Raw genomic sequence first — 26,060 nt, forward strand, 5'->3', positions numbered from 1 at the left:
CAGCAGCGACAGAGTGAGACTCCAACTCAAAAAAATAAAAATAAAAATAAAAATAAATAAAAAAAACTACTTTTGAAGGTAAAGACCCTAATGAAGCAATGTTTGTAAAAAAAACAATTCTTTCTCCAACTTTGAGAGGCAAAATTCTAACTCCTTTATTTCATGCTGCAATTTCCTTGTAACACTTAAGCCCTATAAATGTGAGAAAATTTCACTTGCAAAAAAGAACTTAAATTTAAATCTTACTTAAAGCTCAAAAGAATAAACATTTGGAGGGATTTCCCTTGAACAACTTTAAAGTACGAAGAACCCAATAATCAAGTTGGAAAGTGAGCACTGCACCATTCCATTTTACTGAATAAAAGGGGCCATTTCAAATGTAGTATCTTCACCTACTGAATTTTTTAAAATCCTGCTTTTAAAATCAAGTGAGGAAACACAACTTTACTGCAACTCTAGCATAAATACTAGTATTAAGATTTCATTACACCACATCCTTATTTGTTAGGCATCCATCAGGAAACTGGCATAGGAGCTATTATTGATGAAACAAATTAATAGGGGCACAGATGAAATACAAAGCAGTTACCCAAGAGGAATGCTCCTTCATTTGGTGCTGGTTGCTGTGAGGGCCACTGGCATGGCCACGCCAAAAGCAATTCTGGCAGAGTTGGTAGTTGTGGCACTGCTGGCATCGGTACCGGAAACCCATCATACTCTCACACCGGCAATAGGAGCACTCCACAGGATGGAAGACTTGTACACAGAAGAGGAAAAGAGAGAAAAAAGGGCAGGGGAGAAGGGACAGAAGAAGAATTTATTAATTTTCATTTGGAGAACAAAGTCAATACATAGGAAAAATCAAATCTAATATAAAGCAAAAGTGAAGACAAAATTAGAACTGAAGAACACAAACTGTCTGTTAACTTAACCAGCCATTTACTAGAATAAAAGGAAAAGATTTAATAAATCAGAAAAAATTTCAACATCGACTACTATATTCCAATATACTCATCATTCCAGTATACTATCATGTGCAATATAAAGCTTTATATTATAGATTGTTATATCTACTTTTAAATGTTGGTAGCAGGATTGTTTCCTCTGGTAATTCAATTCTGAACACAAGAAATGGAAGTCAATAGGAAAGAGGATATAGTACTCAAATCTTCATTGAACAACTCTTTCTAGCATTATGTATATAAAGTCAATTTTATCTCAATTACAAGGCTCTTTGGTCCTGCTTCCAAAAATGTATACTAAAAAAAGTAAAATCAAGAATGAGAAATCCAAAAGACAATACCTCCTCTAAGAAATTAAAGTTTTTTTAACCTTAAATTCAACATTCCTAAGGAATGGTGAAAGTGCTAATTAAGAGTGTATGCACCCAATTAGTATAGTTCCTCCAGTGAAAAGGAGTTCCGAATCAATCTGGAGCTAACATCAATGAGGTCAACATCAGTGCAGTCAATATTTATAATCTAAGTAATTTGGGTTATTTTATTAAATGACATACGTATATTAATATTATCAGATATAGTCTGATAATTTTGGTTGAACATGTCTGTCTATATGATTTTTTCCTATTCTCTTTGAAGGCAGTCAAGAGCCAATGGTTTACTCGGTGGAATGGATGACAAGATGAAGATGCATAGAACCAGGAGGAGAATAGGACCTGCAAGTGTGCTGGGTCAATTATAAATAAGAAAGATAAGAATTGTTCAGGTCCTGGTGAAAGTATTATTTTGGTAAAGAACATCACGTAGTGGTTTCCTTCTTATTTACTACACACTTGGATTAGTAAAGCAGTATAAAAAGTTTAACCTCTGCTTAAGCAAATAAACATCTGTCCTTAATAACAGTAATTTCAATATAATTCAAGTGATGAATTTCACAGGAAGTAAAGAGGCCCCCCAAATTAAAAAATCCTAGAAATATCATAATTTTGTAATGTTTCTCACCATTAAAATTAAGACACACAAAAGTTAATGTTACAGAAAACATAATTTATTTCTAGATATTTCTTTTTTTTTTTTTTGAGTTGGAGTCTCGCTCTGTCACCCAGACTTGCTGGGCTCCAGCAATCCTTCCTCCTCAGCCTTCCTAGTAGCTGGAACTACAGGTGCGTGCTACCATGCCCGGCTAATTTTTGATTTATTGTAGAGATGAGGTCTCGCTGCCCAGGCGGGTCTCAAACCCGCGGGCTCAGGCAATCCACTCACCTCAGCTTCCCAAAGTGCAGGATTACAGGCTGAGCCACCGAGCCCAGCATTTCTAGATATTTCAATGATTTCATAACATTTCTGTTTCTGAGAAAAATAGTATCACTAACCACCACAGAAGAATGTAATCAATAAATAATATACTACATACAAAGTCATAACAAAATGTTCATATGGATAAACAATACATCTTGGCAAATGAGGCTCTTTCTATATGGTGCAGCAGGTAGGATATGAAACTACAAAAACACTTAATGCTATAAAAGTACTGCTCCTCAAAATTCAAATCTCTATTCAAAAATCCTGTTTTAAAAATTTAGCTGTTTCAGTCTAGTCAAGAGATTCTGGTCCTTTAAGAAACAAATCCTAAATCTGAGGTACTCATGAACTAAAGCCCTAGCTGGGGGAAAAAGTCAAGATTTTTTTTAAAAGTATGAATAGGAAAGGGAGAAAATAAAAATGGTATGGAAGTATATTTCATTCTTACAGGAGGAAAAAAGAGGACTCTGCTTTTCAGTGGCTTCTCAGTTATTTCTTGTTCTCTTTGTGGGATGAAGAAAGACATTGAGAAAAGGGAGACTGCTACACAAACTATGGCCTTCCCTTTAGTACATTAAAACAACCTAAACAGAGAGATATGCTGAGGGTAATAACAGAAGAAAATAACATGCTACCATGAGATAAGCACTATTTCAATTCAAAGCACAAAAAAGACTTATGCCAAATTAATTACTGAGAGTAAAGAAATGGAAGAGGTGTAAAATCCAGTACTGAATTATATCTTAACTACTTATCTTTAAATTATTCCAAAATAATTATAGTTTTAGTGGTTGATAGTGTATATATCCAATTTTTAGAACTAAGATTTTGACAAAGGGGAAAAAAGGAAGTTACAGCTAAATCAGGTAGGCTCAAGCAGAAAAAAACCATCTAGAATCTTAGAGAGGAAAGGCCTATAGTCTGAACCACAAAGTTTTATGACCTAATGTTACTACTCAGTACCCTTTCTAAGTAATGTCTCCTCCCACTTTAAAAAGAAATTAATATTCTCCTTTTGAAAGTCAAAACCACAAATTCAAATGATAGAGTGACAGTAAATGTCAAGTGTAATGTTTAATGATAGTAATAGCTGAGGACACTGCAAATAATCAGTTTCTATACTTCCTTAGTTTGAGAAATTGAGCAATAAAAGTTCTGCTTACCATTCTCAACGTGGGCAAGCCTGTGCATGAGAGGTAGCCAGACAAGGCACTGGGGAGGGGGGTCGGCCATCATTGTGTCTAAAAACATATTTAGCATTATCTTTTTCTGTAAAAAGAAGACAAACATATACTTTATATTTTTCAAGTATCTCTGAACTCCAAGATTAAGTAATTTAAGATTTTCCCATTCAAGTTTTAATGAATTACATGCAAAATTTTACAGCAAAATATTTTACATTACTACAGACACTACGACACACTGTACTATATACTACTACTATATTCAAATGCATTCCCCACATAATTTAATTTTAATCTTAAAACAACTATATAAGGTAAATAGGTGAGATATTACTATCTTTGTTTTACAGATGAGAAAATAAAGAAAAAAGCATTTAAAGGTTTTCTGGTAGCCCTACGCAAATCAGACATAGAGCCAGGACTGTGCTTCAAATTACTATTTCTGCTATCCAGTGGAGGAGACAGACATTCCACAACTGATTATACAACATCAATGAAAGCAGGAACTCTGGTTGTCTAGCTGTCTACCATATTTCTAGCATTCATAACAGTGCCTGGCACACAACAGGCACTTAAAAAGCAATCGCTGAAATAAATAATAAAGTAAAGGACAGACACTGTTAGTAACCATTTAAATTTCTCATTTACAGAAAAGAAAACAGAATTTGGGAGTACTTAAGGAATCTGACACAGTCACAGAGAAAGCTATGGTAAGGATGAATCAGAACATAAATATCTACATGCCCATCACAGTACTCCCTCCATGTGCCATCCCCTTAGCCAGACTGCATTTTTCTCTTCTATCTTTATTTCTCTCTTCTTTTTAAGAGCTAGTAAGCTTCTACTGTATGTGAAACACTGAAATAACATGTCCCATGTGGACACAGAAAGTTATAAAATAGTCTAGAAAGCCAGAAATAAAGGCATACGATGTAGATAGAACAAATTCTGTACAACATTTAAAATTAATGAATGTTCTTTTTATTTCCTCTAACCCACAGAACACCTTCCCAACTCCAAAGGGAAAGGACAAAGGAGCTGAAAGTGCAGGGATGCACAACTCTACAGGAGAGTTCTGCAATGATAATCTGGACATGAAGGACCCATTTCAATCCAAGCCCAAAAGAATGGAGAGAACACAGCAAAAACCCAGCACAGCCACAGCTATGAGTAGGCCTCTTCACAGCTAGTCCCATCATTTGAGGGATGGGGGGGTATGGAGGCTGGAAATAGGTGTAGGGTGAAATCAAAAGAACATCTGAAATTTCATCTTACTGTCTCCCAAGTAACTGTTCTAGTCCCATCACTCTGTAAAAAGTGAAAAACAGACTATAAAAAAAAATAGGATGTTTTCTCGTAAAACTTTTACATACTTTGGTTTATCTTGGGGTGGGGGAAAGGTAGAAAATATTGGTGAGAGCTGACCTAAAGATATTGCCAGCTGATTACAAAATAATTTATATTTTACCACTAATATATTTAACACAAATTAGAAGCAAGGGGTGAAGGCACTGTAGTGCTTGGTCAGGAGGACAGACGCCCCTAGGACCACCGTCTTACACACCACAGTACCTTCCCATGAGGGTTCCCAGCTAGCAAAACCCAAGCCTACACAGACTTGCTCCTGTGTATCTTTTTGACAACTATGAGAATCCCGATTCTAGTATATGCAAATTGAAAATCATTCTTATTGAGAATAATCTTTTAAAAAAGAGCCTAGTAAATGTAGAACAGAAAAGGTAGGTAAAGTAGAAGGCAGAGCAGGAAAGAAGCTTTCTAATAAAAACCTAGAAAAGATGAAGAAAGCTGATGGAGAGTCTCAGATCCAGGGTTAGACTGGAGGTCAGCAAAGACTGGGAAAGAGAGGAGCTGAGATTCATGCAAGAGGCTTGACTAGGAGATATATACAAGACGGGGGCTGACTAGGAGGTATATGCAAAAGGGATAATTAGGAGATATATGCAGGAGGGTCGACTAGGAGATGTATGCAAGAGGGCGGACTGAAATTGATGTCTGTATGCAGTTTTCATTCAAAGGGCCTCTACACATCCCTGTGCACTCACGGTGGAGTGTGAGAAATGCCTCCTAAAATAGGCTAAAGAAAGGTTATCCAAGCCGGGCTCGGGGGCTCAACCTGTAATCCCGTGCCTTTGGGAGGCTGAGGTGAGTGGATTGTCTGAGCTCGCGGGTTCGAGACCCACCTGGGCAGGCGAGACCTCATCTCTACAATAAATCAAAAAAATTAGCCAGGTGTGGTAGCGTGCGCCTGTAGTTCCAGCTACTTGGAAGGCTGAGGTGGAAGGATCACCGGAGCCCAGCAGGTCGAGGCTGCAGTGGCTGGGAGCGGCCACTGCACTCCAGTCTGGGCGACAGTAAGACTCCAACTCAAAAAAAAAAAAAGAAAGGTTATCCAAAGGGTTTCCATTTCAGGCATTCAAGTTACTAGTTTCTGAGACCTCAGTGGAATCTGGAAGGGAAAAATGGACAACATTAAAAAGCAAAAAGCCACTTAACATTTGAATGGAGGACCAGACATGGAAAATACCTCATATAATGGACAGCCAGTAAGTCAAAATGAAATTACTGAGATAGAAGCTAGAAAGATTTTAACTAGCATGAAGTGGTAAACAAAAATTAAATGCATCATATCTTTTATTATAAATTTAATGTTTAAATTAATACTCCTATCTCTTCCTGTATTTGTAAACAATTATATTTTTATAATTTGCGTATAATCCTGATACTTCTACATTCTCTAAAAAGTTTGTTTGTTTGTTTGTTTGTTTGTTTGTTTTGAGTCGAAGTCTCACTCTATCACCAGTCTGGAGTGCAGTGGCATGATCACGACAATCATGGGTCACGGCAGCCTCTACTTCCTGGGCTCAGGCGATCCTTCCACCTCAGCATCCCAAGTAGCTGGGACTACAGGCATGCACCACCACACCCAGCTATGTTTTGTAGAGACAAGGTTTCACTATGTTGCTCAGGCTGGTCTTGAACTAGGCTCAAGCAATCTACCTGACACGGCCTCCTAAAGTACTGGGATTACAGGAAGGAGCCATTGCACCCAACCTCTAAAAAGTTTTGATTCACCTACCATGGAGTTGTTTGGTTTTTTTTTAAGCTTCAAGATTAATAGATACAGTTATAATTTGATATCTCAGAAGACACTTATAAATATGCCCAGAATCAAGCTCTAAGTTACCTTAAGGTCAATACTATAATTTGAAGTTCTCCAAAAGCATGAGAAATTAAGCTAGAAGAGCCGTGTACCAGTGTTCTCTATTCCACCAACCATGTGATTTGGAAAAAAAATCAATGAACATTTCTGGGTTTACATTTTCTCATCTCTCAAGGGTTAGATCAGTGTGTCTCAGAGTGTGATCAGGGTATCCTCTGGGAGGTCCTTTTAAACATTTTCAGGGAGTACATGAGGCCTAAACTATTTTCATAATAATACTACGATATTATTTGTCTTTTTTCAGTCTCATTTTCTCATGAGCACAGTGGAGTTTTCCAGAGGCCATATGACATAGCCACAACTATCTGAAAGACTCCTCCCTCTTTCAACTCTATAGCTGCTTTGGGTCAGATTTTCTTCCTACATTTCAACCAAAACAACATTATCACATCAGACTAAATGGATAAGCAGATATGAAAATTAATGTGCCTTCTATGAGGCCAAATATTGAAGAGATTTGCAAAAATATAAAATAATGGCACTCTTCTCATTAAATTTTTGCTTTGGAATACATAGCTATTTTTCAGAAAAATACATTATTTATGTTAATATGCAATAGGCTTATTATTGCTATTTTTCAATAACAGTTTTTAAATTCCTTGTATGGAAATATAGACAGATATGACCCATGTAAACAAAAGCTCTTTTGGGTCCTCAGTAATTTTTTTTTTTTTTTGAGTTGGAGTCTCACTCTGTCACCCAGACAGAGTGCAATGGCCACTCCCGGCCACCGCAGCCTCGACCTGCTGGGCTCTGGCGATCCTTCCACCTCAGTCTTCCAAGTAGAGTAATTTTTTTAATGTAAAGAGGTACTGAGACCAAAAATTGTAAGAACTATTAGGAGAGATTTCCCAACTCTCAAATTCCCTGATTTGACAAATAATTGTATGAAAGGTGAGTTGGTTCTTCCCCCCCATCTTTTTGTTTTGTTTTTGTTCTTGAGTTGAACACATTCACTGCATTTTTCCTTATTTTTTATAGCAGATAATATTGATAACAAAAGCTAATAAAAGTGCAAATAATGCACATTCCTACCATGACTCTCATTGTTCTATTTCCCTTTAGATGTACATATATATATTTCTGCATAGTTATAAACATAAAGTAGATGATAATATATCATCTGTGTTTTCACCTAATGTTTTATTAAATATTTTGTTTTATAGGAGGTCTTCATTTCTAATTATTTTAACAGCTGATTTACTCAGCAAAAACACCATTTATTTATGCCTTTCTCTATAAAAATTGAGACTATTTCTATGGTTGTATGCAGTCTCATATTTTTTCTTAAGAACAAGCATTTTTGGGTTTTGCTCCCTGTTATTCTAATCCTCCAGACTGACAATTATAGCCCTATATGCCATTGTCACCTCCCTTGTTCTTCCTTGGCCACCTCCTCCTTCCCTAAGGAGTCATCTCTTAAAAATGAGAAATCCAGCCTGCCTCAGTGGCTCAGCCTATAACCCCAGCACTTTGGAAGGCCGAGGTGAGTGAATTGCCTGAGCCTGCAGGTTTGAGACCCGCCTGGGCAACTTAGCGAGAACTCATCTCTACAATAAATCAAAAATTAGCTGGGTGTGGTAGCGCGCGCCTATAGTTCCAGCTACTTGGAAGGCTGAGGCAGAAGGATCAATGGAGCCCAGCAGGTCGAGGCTGCAGTGGCCGGGAGCAGCCATTGCACTCCAGTCTGGGTGACAGAGTGAGACTCCAACTCAAAACAAAACAAAAAAGAGAAATCCAGTATCACTAAAATGCCATGCAAAACTAAGTAAGATAATTTAGCAATAGATTATCAATGCTGCAATCTCCAACCTCATCATTTCCAGTAAAAACTCCTATTTCCTTATGTGCAATATATAAATATTTCTTATCCATTGCCCTATCACTTAAACAACGTATAATGTTTAGCTAACAGTCTTCACAATGACATTTTTAGAAGCTTATAGATTAAAACATTTTTATACAAAGGTTGGTGTACAGTTAGAGAAATATTTTATCTGGGAAGGACAAACATACATTAACTAGAGCTACAGACCCAGTGCTATGGGGTAGCTTTTCAATTACTATTAGACACTGGGTTTGTCCATATCACAGATTTATTTTAGACTTTGAAAACAAAAGTAATTTATAATGACACAATATAGTAGAGATATTTTTATTTATTAAAGTTAAAATAAAGATTAGAAAAATTATTGAAAAATTTGGCAATATTTCCCTCACTGCAAAGATTGTTTCATTTGAGAAAATCATGAAATACTATTGATGAAAACAAGGTTACAAAGTACATCCATGAGCTTTAAATTTTCAATTAGAATTCAAGCCAAAAATACTAATTTTCTCATGGCATATTTTAAAATCACTATTCAATTAATCCAACAAATATGTTGTAAGTATTGATCGTTTTCCAGACACTCTGTCAGTCACTGGGAATGTAAAGTTGAAGGACACCAAGGTCCCTCCCTTTAGGGCCCAACTGAACTATATGTAACATCCATGGGAGTACAGAAGAGGAAACAATTAATCCTACATTGAAAGATTAAGAACATCAAAGAAGAGGGGCTCTTAAACTGGGATGTGAAATATGAGGACTTTGTTGGAGGAGAAAGTCAGGGGTTATAACATTCAAAGAGAGCACAAAGACAAAAAGTGTAACTACTTTCACTCACTCAAAACACAGCTTCCTCAAAATAAGAGAAATGCAAATCAAAACTACAATGAGATAACATTTCTCACCTATCAGATTGGCAAAAATTCAAAAGAGTAAGAGCATGTGTTGCTGGCAAGGCTGTGGAGAGACAGATGCTCTTCTACAATGCTGGTAGGAATACAGTTGGTGTAACCCCTATGGCACTGTGGCACTATCCAAAAAGAGCTCATGGCATGCTGAGGGGTAAGAGCAGATCAGGGAAGGGGTTGGGGGCAGGTAGTAGCAATCAGGAATGGAGGTGAAAAGACAGACTGGAGTTGGTTTGATGAGCGCCATGATGTCGTGCTAAGAACCTTATCCAGTAAGCAATAAGGAGTTCGTAAAGTTTTTAAAGAAAAATAAGGATATCGACAGAGCTGTATTTTAAAACAACAATTTAAAGTCAAAATTTGCTTATGGTTAAAAGGAATAATAAAAAAGCAACATCTGAGTAGGCATAGAGTCCTTTTCTTTAGGTTACCATTGAGTCACTAAAAAAAGGGATTAGGAGACAAGGGTCCTCCATTTTTGGGTGATGACTTTTTCTGCTTTACCTGAATACTTGAAAGCCATAAGAGCAGGGTAGAGGGAACATCAGATGTCTGGAATGGGAGTGCACTGTGCCATCAGCAAACACCAAGAAGCAGCTAGGCCAATAGCCCCTGCCCCATGGGCCACGGGCAAGAAACATGGCAGAGCATGAGCTCATGCATCATCAGTGTGAGGGGGGTCTTTCTTACAGCATACTGACAGCTGGCAGTCTAACAAAAAAACCCTTTTCTAGAATGAAAACAGCCTTGGAGTCCTTGCATTTCTATCTCAGGATTCATTTAGTAAGACACTCTTTTCCACAGGCCCAACTAGAACAAAACCTCACTTCTAGGTCTCTACAATTTTGTTCAATCTAATTAATGCTAGTGAGACAGGCCTCATTATCACATATCTGATCATAATAAAACCCATTCTATACACTATATTTCATCCAATCTAAGATGCACTTGTAAGATCACTTATAAGATGCACCATTATTGCTTTTCTACCACTAAGAAAAACACTCAGCCAATTAAACTAACCCAATGGTTTAATTAACCATAATCCTTCATGACATGTGAATTGGTCACAGCAGCCTCTTGATGAACTAAAATTCCTTTCATCTATTCAGAAGGACTTGGCAGCTTGATCTACATCCAGATGTAATGATTTGGTGTGAGAAGAAATTATTTTGGTCATATCTCAGTAAAAAAAATAATACCGTTTCATCTGTGTGGGGATATCTACCTTTAAAAATAAAAGGCTCTCTAAAGCACCTGGTTGTTGCTCTGCAAAAAAACAATGTGGAATTTCTCCAAAGATGAATATTTGTTTTACTAATATCAAATGTATTGCCCTCTGTTCTGTGTACAAGTCCTTCTGTGTTTATAACATTTTGTTTAATACCAAATCACAGTATGTTTTTTCTGAGAACATTTTAAATGACAACACATGTTGTACTAAAAGTGGACATAATTCAGTTGAAGTAGCAACAATATGAACAGCTATGCTCAAGACCATGCATGTGCAGGAAATGACAACCCATCATAATCACTGCCTAACAACTGCAATGGGAAGATATCATTGGCTATATATCTTGACATCAGAGATATTAAGATGTGAAAAAGTGTCTTCAAAGAATGAAGCATGGTACTAATCCACACCAGATTGCATGATAACGAAGGTTGCTAATGGAAACTATAAAATTTCTTTAATTAGAATACCTATGAAATACATATACACACACACACGTGCCAAGCAACTCTTGCCAAACTTCATTCAACATCCAGGAAAAAAGTGTGAACATACAGAAAATGTCTCACTTCAAAGTGGGAAGAAAAATCATTTTGGCATATAGTTGGAGAGGATATTTTGTCAAAATGTAACCACAGAAATCAACCAGTAATAATATAATCCTATTTCTACAGTCTTCCTACCTCCTCCTGTGAATTAAGGAGAATATGACAGCGCTCCGTAAAGTGTTAGGACCAGTATCTCCTGTACATAATGATTTCAAGAGTATATCTTCTCTCCCATCTCACTCTCCTTTCCCTCTCTCCACTTTTTGCTTATTTAGGCTTCCCTTTCATAAAGATAAATATTGAATTTTTAATTCCCTGAAAAGTGAGTTGAACTCTTCAAACTAAAGTTAATATGAATACCTAAAAAAGTAATAGCAAAACAAATTAGCAATCATTTCCCTCAGAAGAAATATGGCACTTCCCAAAATTCTGATGTTTGGAAAAAATTGGGAGAAATTTAAGTACATTCACTGTTTATTTTTAAGAACTTTTAAGCCTCTAAAGTCAACTTGTTGGTTTATAAACACTGAAGAATCTTAATATATCCGGCCTACTCACCAATGTGTTAGGCTTGGGTTGCTACAAAAACAGTGCTATGCTCAGACAATAATCACAATCACAAATTTACAAGAATTAATTTTTCTATTATTAAAATTCTTAAAAGCATACCAAAGTAGAGAGAAACATAATATGCCTATCCAGCTTCAACAATTCCCAGTGTATGACTAACTTTGTTTTACCTATGTTTTTACTCTCCCCTCTAGCCTTCATTATTTTGAAGCAAATTCCAGACATATTATCTCTTGAGTTATCTTTTCCCAACGTTTTATTATAAGGGACACCCAAGTTGCTTCCAGTTTGGGGCTATTATGAATAAGGCTGATAAGAGTATTCTTATAAAACTCTCTTTATAAACATAAGTTTTCTTACCACTTGAAGAACAAACCTAAGAGAATAGATAGGCCATGTGTAGGTGTCAAAGGCAGAAACTACCAGGGCTTCCTCCTAAGTGGTTTGTATGAGAGTTTTGGATGCTTTACCTGGTATCAATATTGAATCTTAACTATTCTTTTTTTTTCCATTGGAGTCTCACTCTGTCACGCAGGCTGGAGTGCAGAGGCATGCTCATGGCCACCCCAGCATCAGCCAGCAGGGCTCCAATGATCCTTCTGCCTCAGTCTTCCAAGTAGCCAGAACTACAGGTGCACACTACCACACCCAGCTAATTTTTTTATTTATTGTAGAGACAAGGTCTTACCAAGTTGCTCGGGCTGGTCTCAAACCCACGGACTAGGGCAATCCACTCGCCTCAGCCTCCCAAAGTGCTGGAATTACAGACTGAGCCACTGAACCCAGTCGAATTTTAGCTATTCTAACAGATGGGTTCTGTTGAATTAACTTATAAATGCTTTTCATTTTTATAATTTTTTTTTTACTGTTATTCTCCCTGATATGGTTTATTACAGTGAAAAGATATACAGTCAGTAAAGGTAAATGTTGTATAGGAGATACACAGCCTAGAATTTCCATTGTCTTTTTCCAGTGGAGTCAGAGACAGTCTTAATTCTCCCAAACACAACATGTGGCACATGTACAGATTATTGCCAATAAAGGAATCACATCCAAGCCTCCAAGTCCAGGGATTATTACGGTGTTTTAAAAACTACTAAACTTGGTAACCCCCTTGGGACCCCTTCCACAGTAGGAACTCTTCTGTCCTCTTAATAAATCCTGCTTTCTAAAAAAAAAACAAAACAAAAAAACCCTACTAAACTATAAATGCACAGACCTTATTTTCCTAAGCAAAAATGTGTTTGTAAAAAGGAATTACGGCCAGGTACAGTGGTTCATGCCTATAATCCCAGCACTTTGGTAGGCCAAGGTGGGAGGATCGCTTATGCCTAGGAGTTCAAGACCAGCCTGGGAAAAATAATAAGGCCTCATCTCTACAGGAAAATAAAAAAATTAGCAAGGTAGTAATCCCAGCTACTCAGAAGGCTGAGGCAGAAGGATCACCTGAATCCAGGAGGTCGAGGCTGTGGTGAGCTGTTATTGTGCCCCTGCACTCCAATCTGGGCAACAGAGTTAGACTCCAACTCAAAATAAATAAATAAATAAAAATAATTAAAACTATATTAAAATAAACCAATATGTAATTCTCTTCATATCATTTTTTAGAAACCATTTCTGCTGTAATGCAACACATACATTCCTGGAAAACTGTATAGATTTAAAAACTGTGGACTTAAAAAGAATAAAGTATATGAGAAAAACAGGGTTGGAACAACCACTTAAAACCTATATAGCTTTGTATTAGAGGACAAACAAAACAATAGCAAAAATAATGATATCAGCACAATTAAATCTGAACAGGCATGTCCACTAAGAGTCACTGTCAGATGATACCTTTCAGCCTTAAATCCTCAGTCCCTCTTTTCCACCTTCAGTAATAGAGCATACAACTTCCAAGACAGATCATTTTTATCAAAACTAAATACTGGATTCAGGGGAAAACTAATTCTGTCATTCAATTATTCACACAAGAATGTGGGGGAATGTCTTCACAGCTTCTTTATTCATGTCCATAGCTTCATCATCACAGCCTACAAAAAGTGAAGCAGCTCACAGATCCTCTAAGTCAGCTACTTCTTCCACTAGAGGAAGGCACTGCAGGATTTCCAGCCTCTTTCTTAAAATTCTCAGACTTTCTCTTTAGTCATGACCACTTCTTTGTTCAGTCCAGAACATCAATATTCCAGGAAAACTGCATATGAACCAGCAATGCAATTTCTATTTTGCACTGGCATCGTTCTCTGATGATGCATAAGCCATCTCACACTATGGAAACTCACCCTGCAGGAAAACACACTGTATAGGAAAAGCCCATTTTCAAAAAGAAACCCAAAACTCATTGAATTTAACTCTTGCTGCATCAAACTTTGCCCAAATGACCTCACTTTTTGGTCACTAAGTCAGTATTTTCTATCTCTTCTGAGGCTTCTTTTTCTTTTTTAATCATTTTCATGGACCTAGGAAAACCAAGTTTCCTCTAGACTGAGAGGTGTTTTCCAAAGATGACTTACATCAAAATGCAGACTAATGTTTACAAGACTCTAAAGCAACTGAAAAGCAACAATCAGGTTGTGAGTTCAAAGGCCTCAAGGCCTCACAGTCATGTGTGTCATAAGGTAAAAAATCTGCAGAATAATAGCATTCTTAGAATTAACTATAATTTTTAAAAATCTCTTCAACATTTTAAACTGTTATTCTAACAACAGATTCTCATCAGAATACTCACATTACAATTAAATCGAAGATTACTGTAGGTTTAGTACCCCCACATAACTGCCATCCATTGGTCACTGTTCAGTGATACTTCATTGCATAAATTCCCTTCCTCACTCTGACATGATTTTACTTAAGAGTAGCATCATAGAAGTTTATTAATTTTTAGCCTGACCTCCAGGAAGCATCTTGTATAAGAAGCTACATACATATCATACACAAGATTACCCAAGAGCATTGTGTGGGTCACCATGGGAGGTGATGGCATCACTAAATGAAAAACACAGGAGAGCTGTTAGCAGTGTCTTCATCACACTCATCCTCACTTATTCTAAAGGGCATTTTAATACTTGCAGGACATTCTTGTACCAGGATATGTTTGGACAGTCTCATGTCATTTGAAAATGCATATTCAGGGCAAAAATGCAAACTAGGTTCTCTTAGAATAAAATGAAGCAAGGAGATTTTTTAAGATGTTAAAAACTGATACTGATTGCCATTTGTACTGAGGGAAAAAAAATAGTGTATAAAGGCAAATTTGCACAAAACCAATCAGCCAAAGTGTACACAAATATGGGAACAATACCTCATAAGTTACTAAAAATAATTATCCATTATCATCAGTACCACTTTCAGTGCTAAAGCTGAATAACTTCTAAACAAACTGTGAAATATTTAAAAGCCTGAGTTCATATAAACAAATCTTAACTTTAATGCAAAAAGTGGTGTGTGTGTGTTTTCTGGTTCTATTGTGAATCAAAGTATCATAGATCAGAAGAACCCACTTTACAATGTCCTTTCAGTTCTCAAAGCTTTGGATTTGTTCCTTTTATATTTTAACTTTACTTTTAAATGATTTCAGACTTACAGAAAGGTTGTAGGGTTGTAGGATTACCAACAAATTCCCATTTTCTCTTAACTCAGATTCCGTAACACTGCAGAAAGGATGATCTTTTACCTTTAAACACTTCAGACTAAATTTCTTAAAAACCAGGACATTCTCTTACATAATTACATACAAATATCAACATCAGGAAATTAATATTCAGACAGAGTATTATCTAGTCTATAAACTTTATTCAGATTTTTCCAGCTGTCCCAATAATATCATTTATAACAAAAGAAAATCCCAGAACATGAGTTGCATTCAGTTTTCATGTCTCTTTAGACTCTTTTATTTTTTACTTTTGAGTTGGAGTCTCACTCTGTCACCCAGGCACACTCATGGACTCCTCAGCGTCAAACTACTAGGCTCTAGCGATCCTTCCACCTCAGCCTTCCAAGTAGCCACAACTACAGGTGCACGCTACCACGCCCAGCTAATTTATTTTATTTTATTTTATTATAGAGATGAGGTCTCAGCAAGTTGCTGGGCTGGTCTCGAACCCATGGGCTCAGGCAATCCACTCGCCTCGGTCTCCCAAAATGCTGGGATTACAGGCTGAGCCACAGAGCCCAGCCTTAGACTCTTTCAATCTGGAACATTTCCTCAGTCTTTTTTTAGATCTTTCATGACACTCCTGAAGAGTAAAAACCTGTTATGCTGTAGAAATTCCTTCATTTGGGTTTTTCTGATGTTTCCTCAAAATTAGTGTCAGGTTGTGCTTTTTTTTTTTATAGGAGCACCAGAGAAGTGACATTGTGTACTTCTCAATGCATCCTGTCAGGAGATATAAGATATCAGTTTATCCCTTTAGTGGTGACGGTGACTTTGATCACTTGGTAAAGTGATATCTGATATGCTTCTCCATTGTAAAATTACTGTGTTCCTTTTGTAATTAATAAGTATCTTATGGGGAGATACCTTTAGATTATGTCAATATCCTGTTACTATTAATTTCAACAAATATTTATTTCTCACTTTCCAGAACTTTCCAAGTAAGTTTATCATTAAGCTTCCTGTATTTAACCTCTACTTTTGCAAACCAATGCACTATAGAAAGTGGCTACACTGGTCAGGGTCCTTTGAGGCATAGTTCAGATCTCGGGAATATGATCATACCAGCCTCTAGGTCAAGACCACAAAAGGAAATAAAATCCATCTTTTTTTAAATATGAAAATGGCAGTGTACTTTTGAGGGATTTTATGCAGCAGTTGAGGGATATACAGCATTTCTTGTCTCTAGTGCTAAGGAAACAATGAGCCAATACTGTTATAAACAATGAGCCAATATTGTTATAAGCTTATATCAAATTCTTGTATTTCACAGTTTAAAGAACTCATTTGGAAAAGTAATATCAATTCAGTAGCAATAAAGTACATCGTTATTCTTAAACATTTTTCTTTAAAATATGTCAAATGTTATATTTTTTCCCCCAGAAAAGACTCCCCTCTCCTCCACAAAAGAATTCTCAGGTGAATTTTTCACACCCTTTTATTCATCCATCCCCTCCCCCTTTAAAGCTCTTTTTTCTCCCCTACTCAAAACTTTATATCCTAGACTAGAAGCGGTTGGTTGAAATCTGTTAGAAGGTGGAGGGATAGATGAGCGCTCCTTTAGTCCTAGATTCTATAAAACTGTCCTTACCTGCTGTGGGAAACAGGTGCGGACTGAGTGCTCTGTGTAACCAAAAGATGGCCCTTCAAAGACAGCTGTTGGGAGCTTCAGAACTTCCTTCAGAAACTGGTCAAACTTGCTAAATATCATTAAGCCATTGGAATCTGACATCTGGGAGAAAACATCTATGAGAACAAAACCAAATAATGTCAAACTATAAGGAAATATCAGTTTTTAAATAAATGGCTCTGTGTCATTTGTACACCACTCAAAAAGTACCATTAAAAAGTATCAAAAAATTATTATGATTTTTAGTTAATGTTAAAACTATTCTCATTCTTATTAACACTATGTGGTTACTTTGCTGACAAGGCCCCTCTATCCCACTCACTTAATATTCTACCCTAAACATCAAATCACATAACCAGCATATGTGTCTACTATCAGCTCTTTTTGAGTATATATAACTAGATATTATATAACTTTTATTTATTTATACCTCACTTGGTTCCAAGAAGAATGTGTAACACGATACCTTTTATCCCTTAGTATCTGTATATGTATTTATATAAGACATATGAATGTTTGAGTATATGCCTGTATTCGCATATTGGTGATAGGGTATGAAAGAAACTGTACATTTGTATTCATATACTGATGATGTAATGTATACCTGTGAAAAAAATAAATTTGAAGAAAACATAGTGCATGTTTGACTCTACACTCAGATGTCCTCTCTGAGAGAACATCGTAAATCTAGCAAACCACTAGGATGTCCCTTCTCAGGGGACATAAAGAGATTGCTGGTGATTATACAGGACAAACTTATGCCAGTGCAAATTTTTCAAAAATGTATGTTTCCTTGAAGTTTTCCATTAAAAAAAATCAATGAAAAACCCATGTCCTATTTGAAATTTGTCAAGCTTCTGATCGACCAGTTGAGAAGTGGTTTTTAAGAATCAGAAGTACACTCACATCATCTTCATACAATAGACTGGACAATACATTCAATATTATTATTGTGGGAGAAAGAAATGAGACTGCATTGTGTGCTCGAATAGGAAAACACCAGGTGGAAGACATCAAACAAATTACTATTACACAACATGTATCAATGAACCTGCAATGCATGTCAGTGACTGTTTCATATGTTACCATGTTAGAAAAATATAAAAAATAAAATTTATATTTTTTTGTCATAAAAAAGCTTCTCGTCCAAAATTACATTATAAGCCAAATATCATTACAATAAAATAACTGGTTCCAACACTATACTACCTTTTTATTTTTTTGTGTTAGAGTCTCACTCCTTCACCCAGGCTGGAGTGCAGTGGCACGCACACTCACAGCCACCCCAGCGTCGACCTGCAGGGCTCTGGCAATCCTTCCGCCTCAGCCTTCTGAGTAGCCAGAACCACAGATGCGCGCTACAACACCCAGCTATTTTTTATTTTATTGTAGAGACGAGGTCTCACCAAGTTGCCCAGGTTGGTCTCGAACCCACGGGTTCAGGTAATCCATTCACCTCGGCCTCCCAAAGTGCTGGGATTACAGGCTGAGCCACCAAGCCTGGCCCACTATACTATTTAACACAAAGTGATTCGTTTTTCACTATGTCATTAAAAAGTGTGGTTGAGTTGCTGGTAGGTGATCCATGAGATGACTCCAAGTACACAGGGTTAAAATATTCTATCTAGTGAGTTCCAAAGTTAAATAAAAAGAACCCATCCAAACTCTTCTATTCCCAAGAAACTTTGATACTATAAGACCCTATTTTTACATTAAGTCAGGCCACGCAGATGGGAAAGAAGTTTCCAGTAATACTACTACTACTACTTTATCATCTTACAGAGAGTTTCTGTCTCCAGTTATTCCTTTCTTCTTACACATAGTTGATGAGAAAAAGAAAAATAACCTGAAGCTCAAAACAACTTGACAAAGAAATTTGACCTAAGGGCAGATTGCTGTGCTTTCTTACAAACTAGTAAGTTAAATATGCACAGAAAAATCATGTCCTAAGGACTTTTCAAACATAGCATTTTGTAAATTCATACTTATATATTCAGAGTAAACAGGTATATTAGAGAGCTATATCTATATACTAGGTATATGTAATATATGTATTACTTTTTAGGTTCAATTTGGGGGATTTATTCTGAAGCACTGAGTGAAAAAAATAATTTTTAATACATAAATCAAAGAATGATAAAATGTTAGGTTATCAACTCCCCAGGACAATATTTAAGGCGGCAGAAAACAGGAAATTATAAGGGAATGAAAATCTTCAGTATACCCTCTCACTCATATAGAAGTGAAAATGCAATAAGAAACTAAAAGAATCATGGCTCTAGTAGGAAGTAAAATCAATTAATTAGCAAATATAGATTAAGTTCCTATTATGTGGTCCAAGGGCAAAGCACTTTGTTAGGTGTTTTGAAACACAACAAAGTATGATACATGACCCTTATCCACCAAACAACTTTTAATATAGCTGGAAAAATAAGATACATATGAAGCAAAGAAGAATTAAGATCTAAAGTGACTTACATACAACAGAAAGAACAGAGGCAAAAAGACATTTGTTAAGCCCCTGTGCCAGGCACCAATGATAGGTAACCATGCTGAGTCTGCCAGTAGCCACAGTATCTTTTTCTTCCTTAAGAACAGAACACTAATTTTACTTTGTGCAGCAATGTACCCAGCTAACAGACTACACTTCCTACCCTCCTTTTAGCAAGCTGTGGTCATGTGACTAAACTCTGGCCAATGAGATTGTAAGCAGGAGGATTGTAGACGCTTCCAGGAAGGTTAAAAGATACTGAGTTGAAAAGCAGACCATTTTTTCATTATTCTCTTTGTCCTCTTGCCATCTGGAGTGCAGCTGTGACAACAGCTCAAACTCCAATAGCCACCTTGCACTGTGTGGTAATCCCAAATTTGATAGAAATCACATACTAGAATTATTTAAAAAAAAAAAAAAAATGCTTGAGTCACAGATGAACATGAAGCAACCATACCAGCCCTGGACCACCTACCTCTGGACTTCTTTTATGTAAGAGAAAAATCAAATTGAACTTTAAGACACTATTATTCTGGGGTTTTGCTTTCATGCAACAAATCCCAATACTAAGTGCTACACTTTACCAAACATTACCTCATTTTACTCTCATAAAAAGATGTGTGTGTGTGTACATGCGTGCACACCTATGCACACATATAATCATTTAAATTTTAACTATAAGGAAGTTGCAGTTTAGAAAGGTTAACTTGCTTAACGTCAAAAAGTAAGTGGCCAAATCAAGTTTTAAATCCACACCTATTTGACTCCAAAATAAATTCCATTACACCATACTCTTTGCAAAATATAATTTAGAATAGATATAAAAACACAGGCAGGAATTACCAAGAAAGTTCTAAAAGAAAGGGATTTTAGAAGCTAGACTTGAACGATAGGATTTGGAATAGTGAGGTAAAAACAGGTTGCAGGTAGAGACTGGGAGACACTAAAGAAGAGCAAGATAAAAGTCTCTTTGACCGGAAGGTGTAGAGCCTGTCTGTTATGGCGATAAGCAGGAAACAGGGCATTCAAGGGCACATTCTATGGCAGACAATTTATATTGAGAATTAAAGGAAAATAAAGACTTAATAAGGGCATTTCTGTATGAAAAAAAAAACTTCATAAGAGGAAAGCGATTTGAATTTGGTTTAAAAACATTTAAGTAGAAATCTAATTTTCAGAAAGCTCGGTTTCAAGAAGATTACACTGTTAATGACTGGCACAATTAATAAAAAAAAGAGTGGAATTGGAGACATCTACTAAGAAACCTTGTAAACAATGCACAAAGGAGGTAGGAAGAGTCTTGATTACAGTAGGGACAGTGTGCAGGGAGGAAAAGGCCAAGACATTTCAATGCAAGGAACTGCAGTTGATGGCAAACTGGATTAGAGAATAAAGGGATTTTAAAAGTTAGGGTTAGTCCAAATTTCCATCTTGGGAAAATGCTGACAACCCTGATTTACATAAACAAACCAAAGATAAAGATTTTAGACTGAGCTTTGAACATAACTATATTTGAACTAATCAACAAATTTTCAAGTGGAATCATCCTGCAGACAGAAACAGAGCATTGGACCACAACTTAGACTGCGGATAGGGAATCTTGAAAATTTTACCGATGATATGAATAACTGGTGTTCTTTAAAGGAGGGAAGTACATAAGTGATTTAATTTTTAAGTTAGGCCAGTACAGTGGCTCACACCTATAATCCAAGCACTTTGGGAGGCAGAGGTAGGAGGATTGCTGGAGCCCAGGAGTTCGAGATCAGCTTAGGCAATATAGAAAAACCTCGTCTCAACAAATAATCAAAAAATTAGCTGGGGTGGCGGTGGGTGCCTGCAATTCCAGCTACTCAAAAGGCTGAGGCAGAAAGACCAGCTAAGCCCTGGAGGCCCTGGAAGTTGAGGATGTGATAAGCTGTGATCATGCCACTGTACTTCAGCCTGGGTGACAGAGTGAAATCTCAACTCAAAAAAAAAAGTTAAGTTAGTAGGCTAAAGTTCTTATAATAAAGAAAATAATCATGCATTAAATCTCAGTGAAAACAAAGGGTCAATATGGGAGGTGGCAGACATTGCAAGGTGCCTATTCAATATCTATTTACTTTCTTACTTTCTCACTAAATCCTGACTGTGTGCCTGCTTAAAAAGTGACTTCCCACTCTTCTTTGCACATTGTAACTCTGGAGGGGATTTCTGGAAAATCTTTTGCTTTCCTAACAGAAGCACCTTCGTTCCTGGAATGAGTGCATGAGGCCTGGGACAGAACAGTCATCTTATGATCCTAAAAAAGAAACCTATATGGCAGAACAGAAAGACAGGAAGAACTGGAGTCTTTGATTACATGCAAAAGTCATGATACCAACTTTGAACTTACCAGTCTTCGGACTTATTTTTACATAACAATAATAAATCCCTAGCTGGGCTCAGTGGCTCAGCCAGTAATCCCACGCCTTGGGAGGCTGAGGCGAGTGAATTGCCTGAGCCCGCGTGTTCGAGACCTGCCTGGGCAACTTGGTGAGACCTCATCTCTACAATAAATCAAAAAATTAGCCGGGTGTGGTAGCGTGCGCCTGTAGGTCCAGCTACTTGGAAGGCTGAGGCGGAAGGATCGCCGGAGCCCCAGCAGGTTGAGGCTGCGGTGGTCGGGAGCGGCCACTGCACTCCAGTCTGGGCGACAGAGTGAGACTCCAACTCAAAATAAATAAATAAATAAATAAATAAATCCCTATATGCTTAATCCACTGATGTTCAAGTTTTCTGTTACCACCAGAGCACCCCTAAACTACCAACACATAATTAACCTGTAGCCACTAATGGTAAAAATATTCACAATATGAGACCTTAGCTACCAAGTACATAAACATACATATGTATATCTTCACAATCACAAAAATATATATATATGCATCCACACCAACAACTACATTCAACTCATTCAGAGTAATAAAAGGAAGGGATTGTATAGTAAGATGGCTAATTACTCCCACAAAAAAGTATTGTTTTCAGTTATTTAGTTACTATACCACATGAATACATTCAAAGTAGTAAAAATTTTTAACTCATAAAAAAGTACAGGGTGGGGGTGGGAGGGCACAACATCAATAAGGGTATCTGATCTCAAACCAGGCAAAATGGGGACTAAAGTGAGGCCCAAACTTTACCTATATGATGTCCACTTGTATACCCAATCCTGAATTGTACCCCACAACTTTAAAATATAAAAAATTGCCGGCTCGGTGGCTCAGCCTGTAATCCTGCACCTTTGGGAGGCTGAGGTGAGTGGATTGCCTGAGCCCGTGGGTTCGAGACCCGCCTGGGCAGGGGAGACCTCATCTCTACAATAAAATCAAAAAATTAGCCGGGCGTGGTAGCGCACGCCTGTAATTCCGGCTACTTGGAAGGATCGCCGGAGCCCAGAAGGTTGAGGCTGCGGTGGGCGGGAGAGCCCACTGCACTCCGGTCCGCGCAACAGAGAATCCAACTTAAAATAAATAAATAAATAAATAAAATTAAAAAGCAACTATAATAGGCTCAAATTATAATGAGAGCAAGTAGAAGTGTTTGTTTTAATAAGAAAAATACTGCTCTTATAAAATCACTGCGCAAAAAACTGAAGGCACAATTAATAAACATTACCTCTTGAGTTACTGGCTTAAAACAATACTTTTTAAGAAGAGGCTTCTCTTATTTACAAGAAGAACAATGAAAAACTACTGCTAATCTTTCACCTTTAATCTTTTTTATTTATTTTTTTCTACCACTTCTTAAAGATATTCTTTAATAGAAATATTCATGCTAAGTAGATAAAAGTAAGTTATGTTATAAAAGATATATGAAATACATTCAATAATTAATAAAAGTGACTTAAAACTTTTTTTGTTTGTAGAATTTCCCAAATAAAATCTAGCCCTAAAGCATATGATAAATATAATGACAAGATTTTTCAGATAGTTTACATTTCTTCAAAACACAAGGTTCAATCACAAGAAAAATACCAGGTATTCAAAGTTCAACCGAATCAAGGGAGGATCTGCACCCATCAACACGCTAATCTAAGTTGTTACACTCATGAAGTTTTTGCATGAATTCTATGTGTTAAAAAATCAAGAAATAAGCCCAAATAGGAATTATAAACATTGAATTTAATTTCAGCATAATAAAGACAAAACAACAACTAACTTGTCATCCTGCACAGTAATTTTCTTTTTTTTTTTGAGTTGGAGTCTCACTCTGTCGCCCAGACTGGAGTACAGTGGCCGCTCCCGGCCACCGCAGCCTCGACCTGCTGGCTCCGGCGATCCTTCTGCCTCAGCCTTCCGAGTAGCCGGAATTACAGGCATGTGCTACCACGCCCAGCTGATTTTTTGATTTATTGTAGAGATTTTTTGATTTATTGTAGAGATGAGGTCTTGCTGCCCAGGCGGGTCTTGAACCCGCGGGCTCAGGCAATCCGCTCACCTCAGCCTCCCAAAGGCACGGGATTACAGGCTGAGCCACCGAGTCCGGCTCCTGCACAGTAATTTAACACAAAAGGTTTAAACATTTTGCCAATGTATTCATTGCATATAGCCTTAAATAAAAAGACAAAAGAAATAACTGCAATGTATTTTATAAATAAACAAAGTAAGAACACAAACTTATGCATTTCTGGTGGAGGAGTTTAGTTCTGCATTAAAAATGCAGCTCCAGTTTTTAGTAATAAAACAAGTTTTAAGTACTCCCCTGACATGAATAAAATAAAATTTTTAGCAGATGGGACTACATTGATGATGGTCTCTTATTTCTTCTCCCAGATATGCAAGTGATATATCTAAATACTTACTAGAGCCAAAATCTATCTCAAAAGTTTAGAATATTAATCTTTCTCCTTTTAAATAATATTCAATAAGAAATAACATTTAGAATAAAACTTTTTCCATGAGGAAGGAATAGTAATTATCCACCTTGCGAAAAGCAGAATTTATAAATAACGTGTTGTTCCTTGTAGTATACTTTTCAAACGACATCTTCATCAAGTAGGTAAGAAAGGTAAGAATTTCTGGGCTAAGCAAGGGATTATTTTATTATGGTCTTCATTTTACCACTATTAAATCTTAATCTCCTATCATGTTCCAATGCATTATATGAGTATTCAATCAAAGAAGTTAGGTTGTTCTCCAGAACTGGCTCTCTCCTACAGGTCAAAACCGACTACGAAGTTCCGTCGACTGCCCTTTGCTCCGAGTAATTTTTGGCAATTTTTTTTAGTGAATTTTTCCGGTGGAGTCCTAGTGGTGCTATACTCTCAGACAGGTTATCCCATCTCTCCGACTAGATTGATGAAATCAGGTATCACTTGAAAATCTTTATTTTTAACTTAATGTTATTTTTTAGAGGCAAAGTCTCACTATTTTGCCAAGGCTGGTCTTGAATTCCTGGACTCAAGCAATTCTCTCACCTCAGTCTCCCAAACTGTTAGGATTACAGGCATAAGTCACCATGCCCGGCCTAATTTGTTAATCTTAAATGAGGTTTAATAATGAATCTAACTTACTGTGATTTACCTATGTACACATAAAAAGATCTTAACGAAGAAGTAAATATGACAATAAAATTTAATAAAAATTAAACTAATCCTCTAATCAAAGCCCTAAACCCTTCTGGAATTAAAGGACTAAATTACCTCCTAGATCCCCAGTTAATTTTCCCAGTAATTTTATTTCTATTTATACACTTCTGAGAGAAAGTATGCTAATTCCCCAATAGTTGTTTTCAGCTAAAAAGGGAAGCTTTTTCCCTTGTGAAAAATTCACAATCAAGCTCTTAAACGTGTATGTGTATATAATTTTAATATAGTCTATCCTTTGTGTAATTGGCAGAATAATTCTACTGATCTACTATCATCACACAAGTTATGATTTTTTTTTTCCTGAGGATAATGACCCCGGTTTTACTGGTTGCATCTATCCCTCTATTTCCACACCCCTTATATCTCCACACAACTACCCATAGGCTTTTTTTGCACAATAGGGCTGCACAGACTAAAGAGTCAAGTCTATACATTGAAAGTCATTTTCTTTTATATGTTAGCTTTTTCTGGCAAATGACTCTCATCTCCTGTCATCCTTCTACCAACTGTGCAACCTAGCCCACAAAAACATGTATACACATCTGTATTCTTATAAATACCTATATACAACTAAGTTAAAGTGCATATTGTATTCCCAAACTCACTAATATGCCATATCATTCATTAAGTCAGAATAAGGTTAGAGATTGGGAGTCAGGATGTGTCAGGCTTTTGTTGACTCAGCCAGGAACTACTTAGACAAGGCCCCAGGCCTCTCTCGGGTTTTGTTTGGTTTCCTTTTCCTTAATTTTTGCACCCCCCCATTCATAAAATGCAGATTTAGGGCTTATCTCTTATTTGCTTCCAGTCCTAAAGTATTTTGGTTATTTGAAGAATGTAAATATGGGCATCACTCATTAAGATTAAACAGTCACTTCCATATAATGAGGAAAATGGATGATTAA

General features: G+C 36.8%; 1 protein-coding gene across 1 annotated transcript in view; it reads right to left on the bottom strand.

Annotated features, from left to right (window-relative positions):
- Nucleotides 1–26,060, bottom strand: part of LOC103260676 (dystrobrevin beta) — a 49,968-nt gene that overhangs the window by 19,202 nt on the left and 4,706 nt on the right. Inside the window, exons 2-4 of the mRNA XM_008058324.2 lie at nucleotides 17,018–17,172; nucleotides 3,425–3,530; nucleotides 590–756 (exon numbers count right to left, since the gene is read on the bottom strand). Of these exons, the coding sequence (XP_008056515.2) occupies nucleotides 590–756; nucleotides 3,425–3,530; nucleotides 17,018–17,172 (428 nt within the window). The remainder of the gene's footprint in view (nucleotides 1–589; nucleotides 757–3,424; nucleotides 3,531–17,017; nucleotides 17,173–26,060) is intronic.

The sequence above is a fragment of the Carlito syrichta genome, unplaced genomic scaffold (genome assembly GCF_000164805.1).
Source record: "Carlito syrichta isolate Samal-C Ts95f unplaced genomic scaffold, Tarsius_syrichta-2.0.1 Scaffold303296, whole genome shotgun sequence".
NCBI classification, from domain to species: Eukaryota; Metazoa; Chordata; class Mammalia; order Primates; family Tarsiidae; genus Carlito; species Carlito syrichta.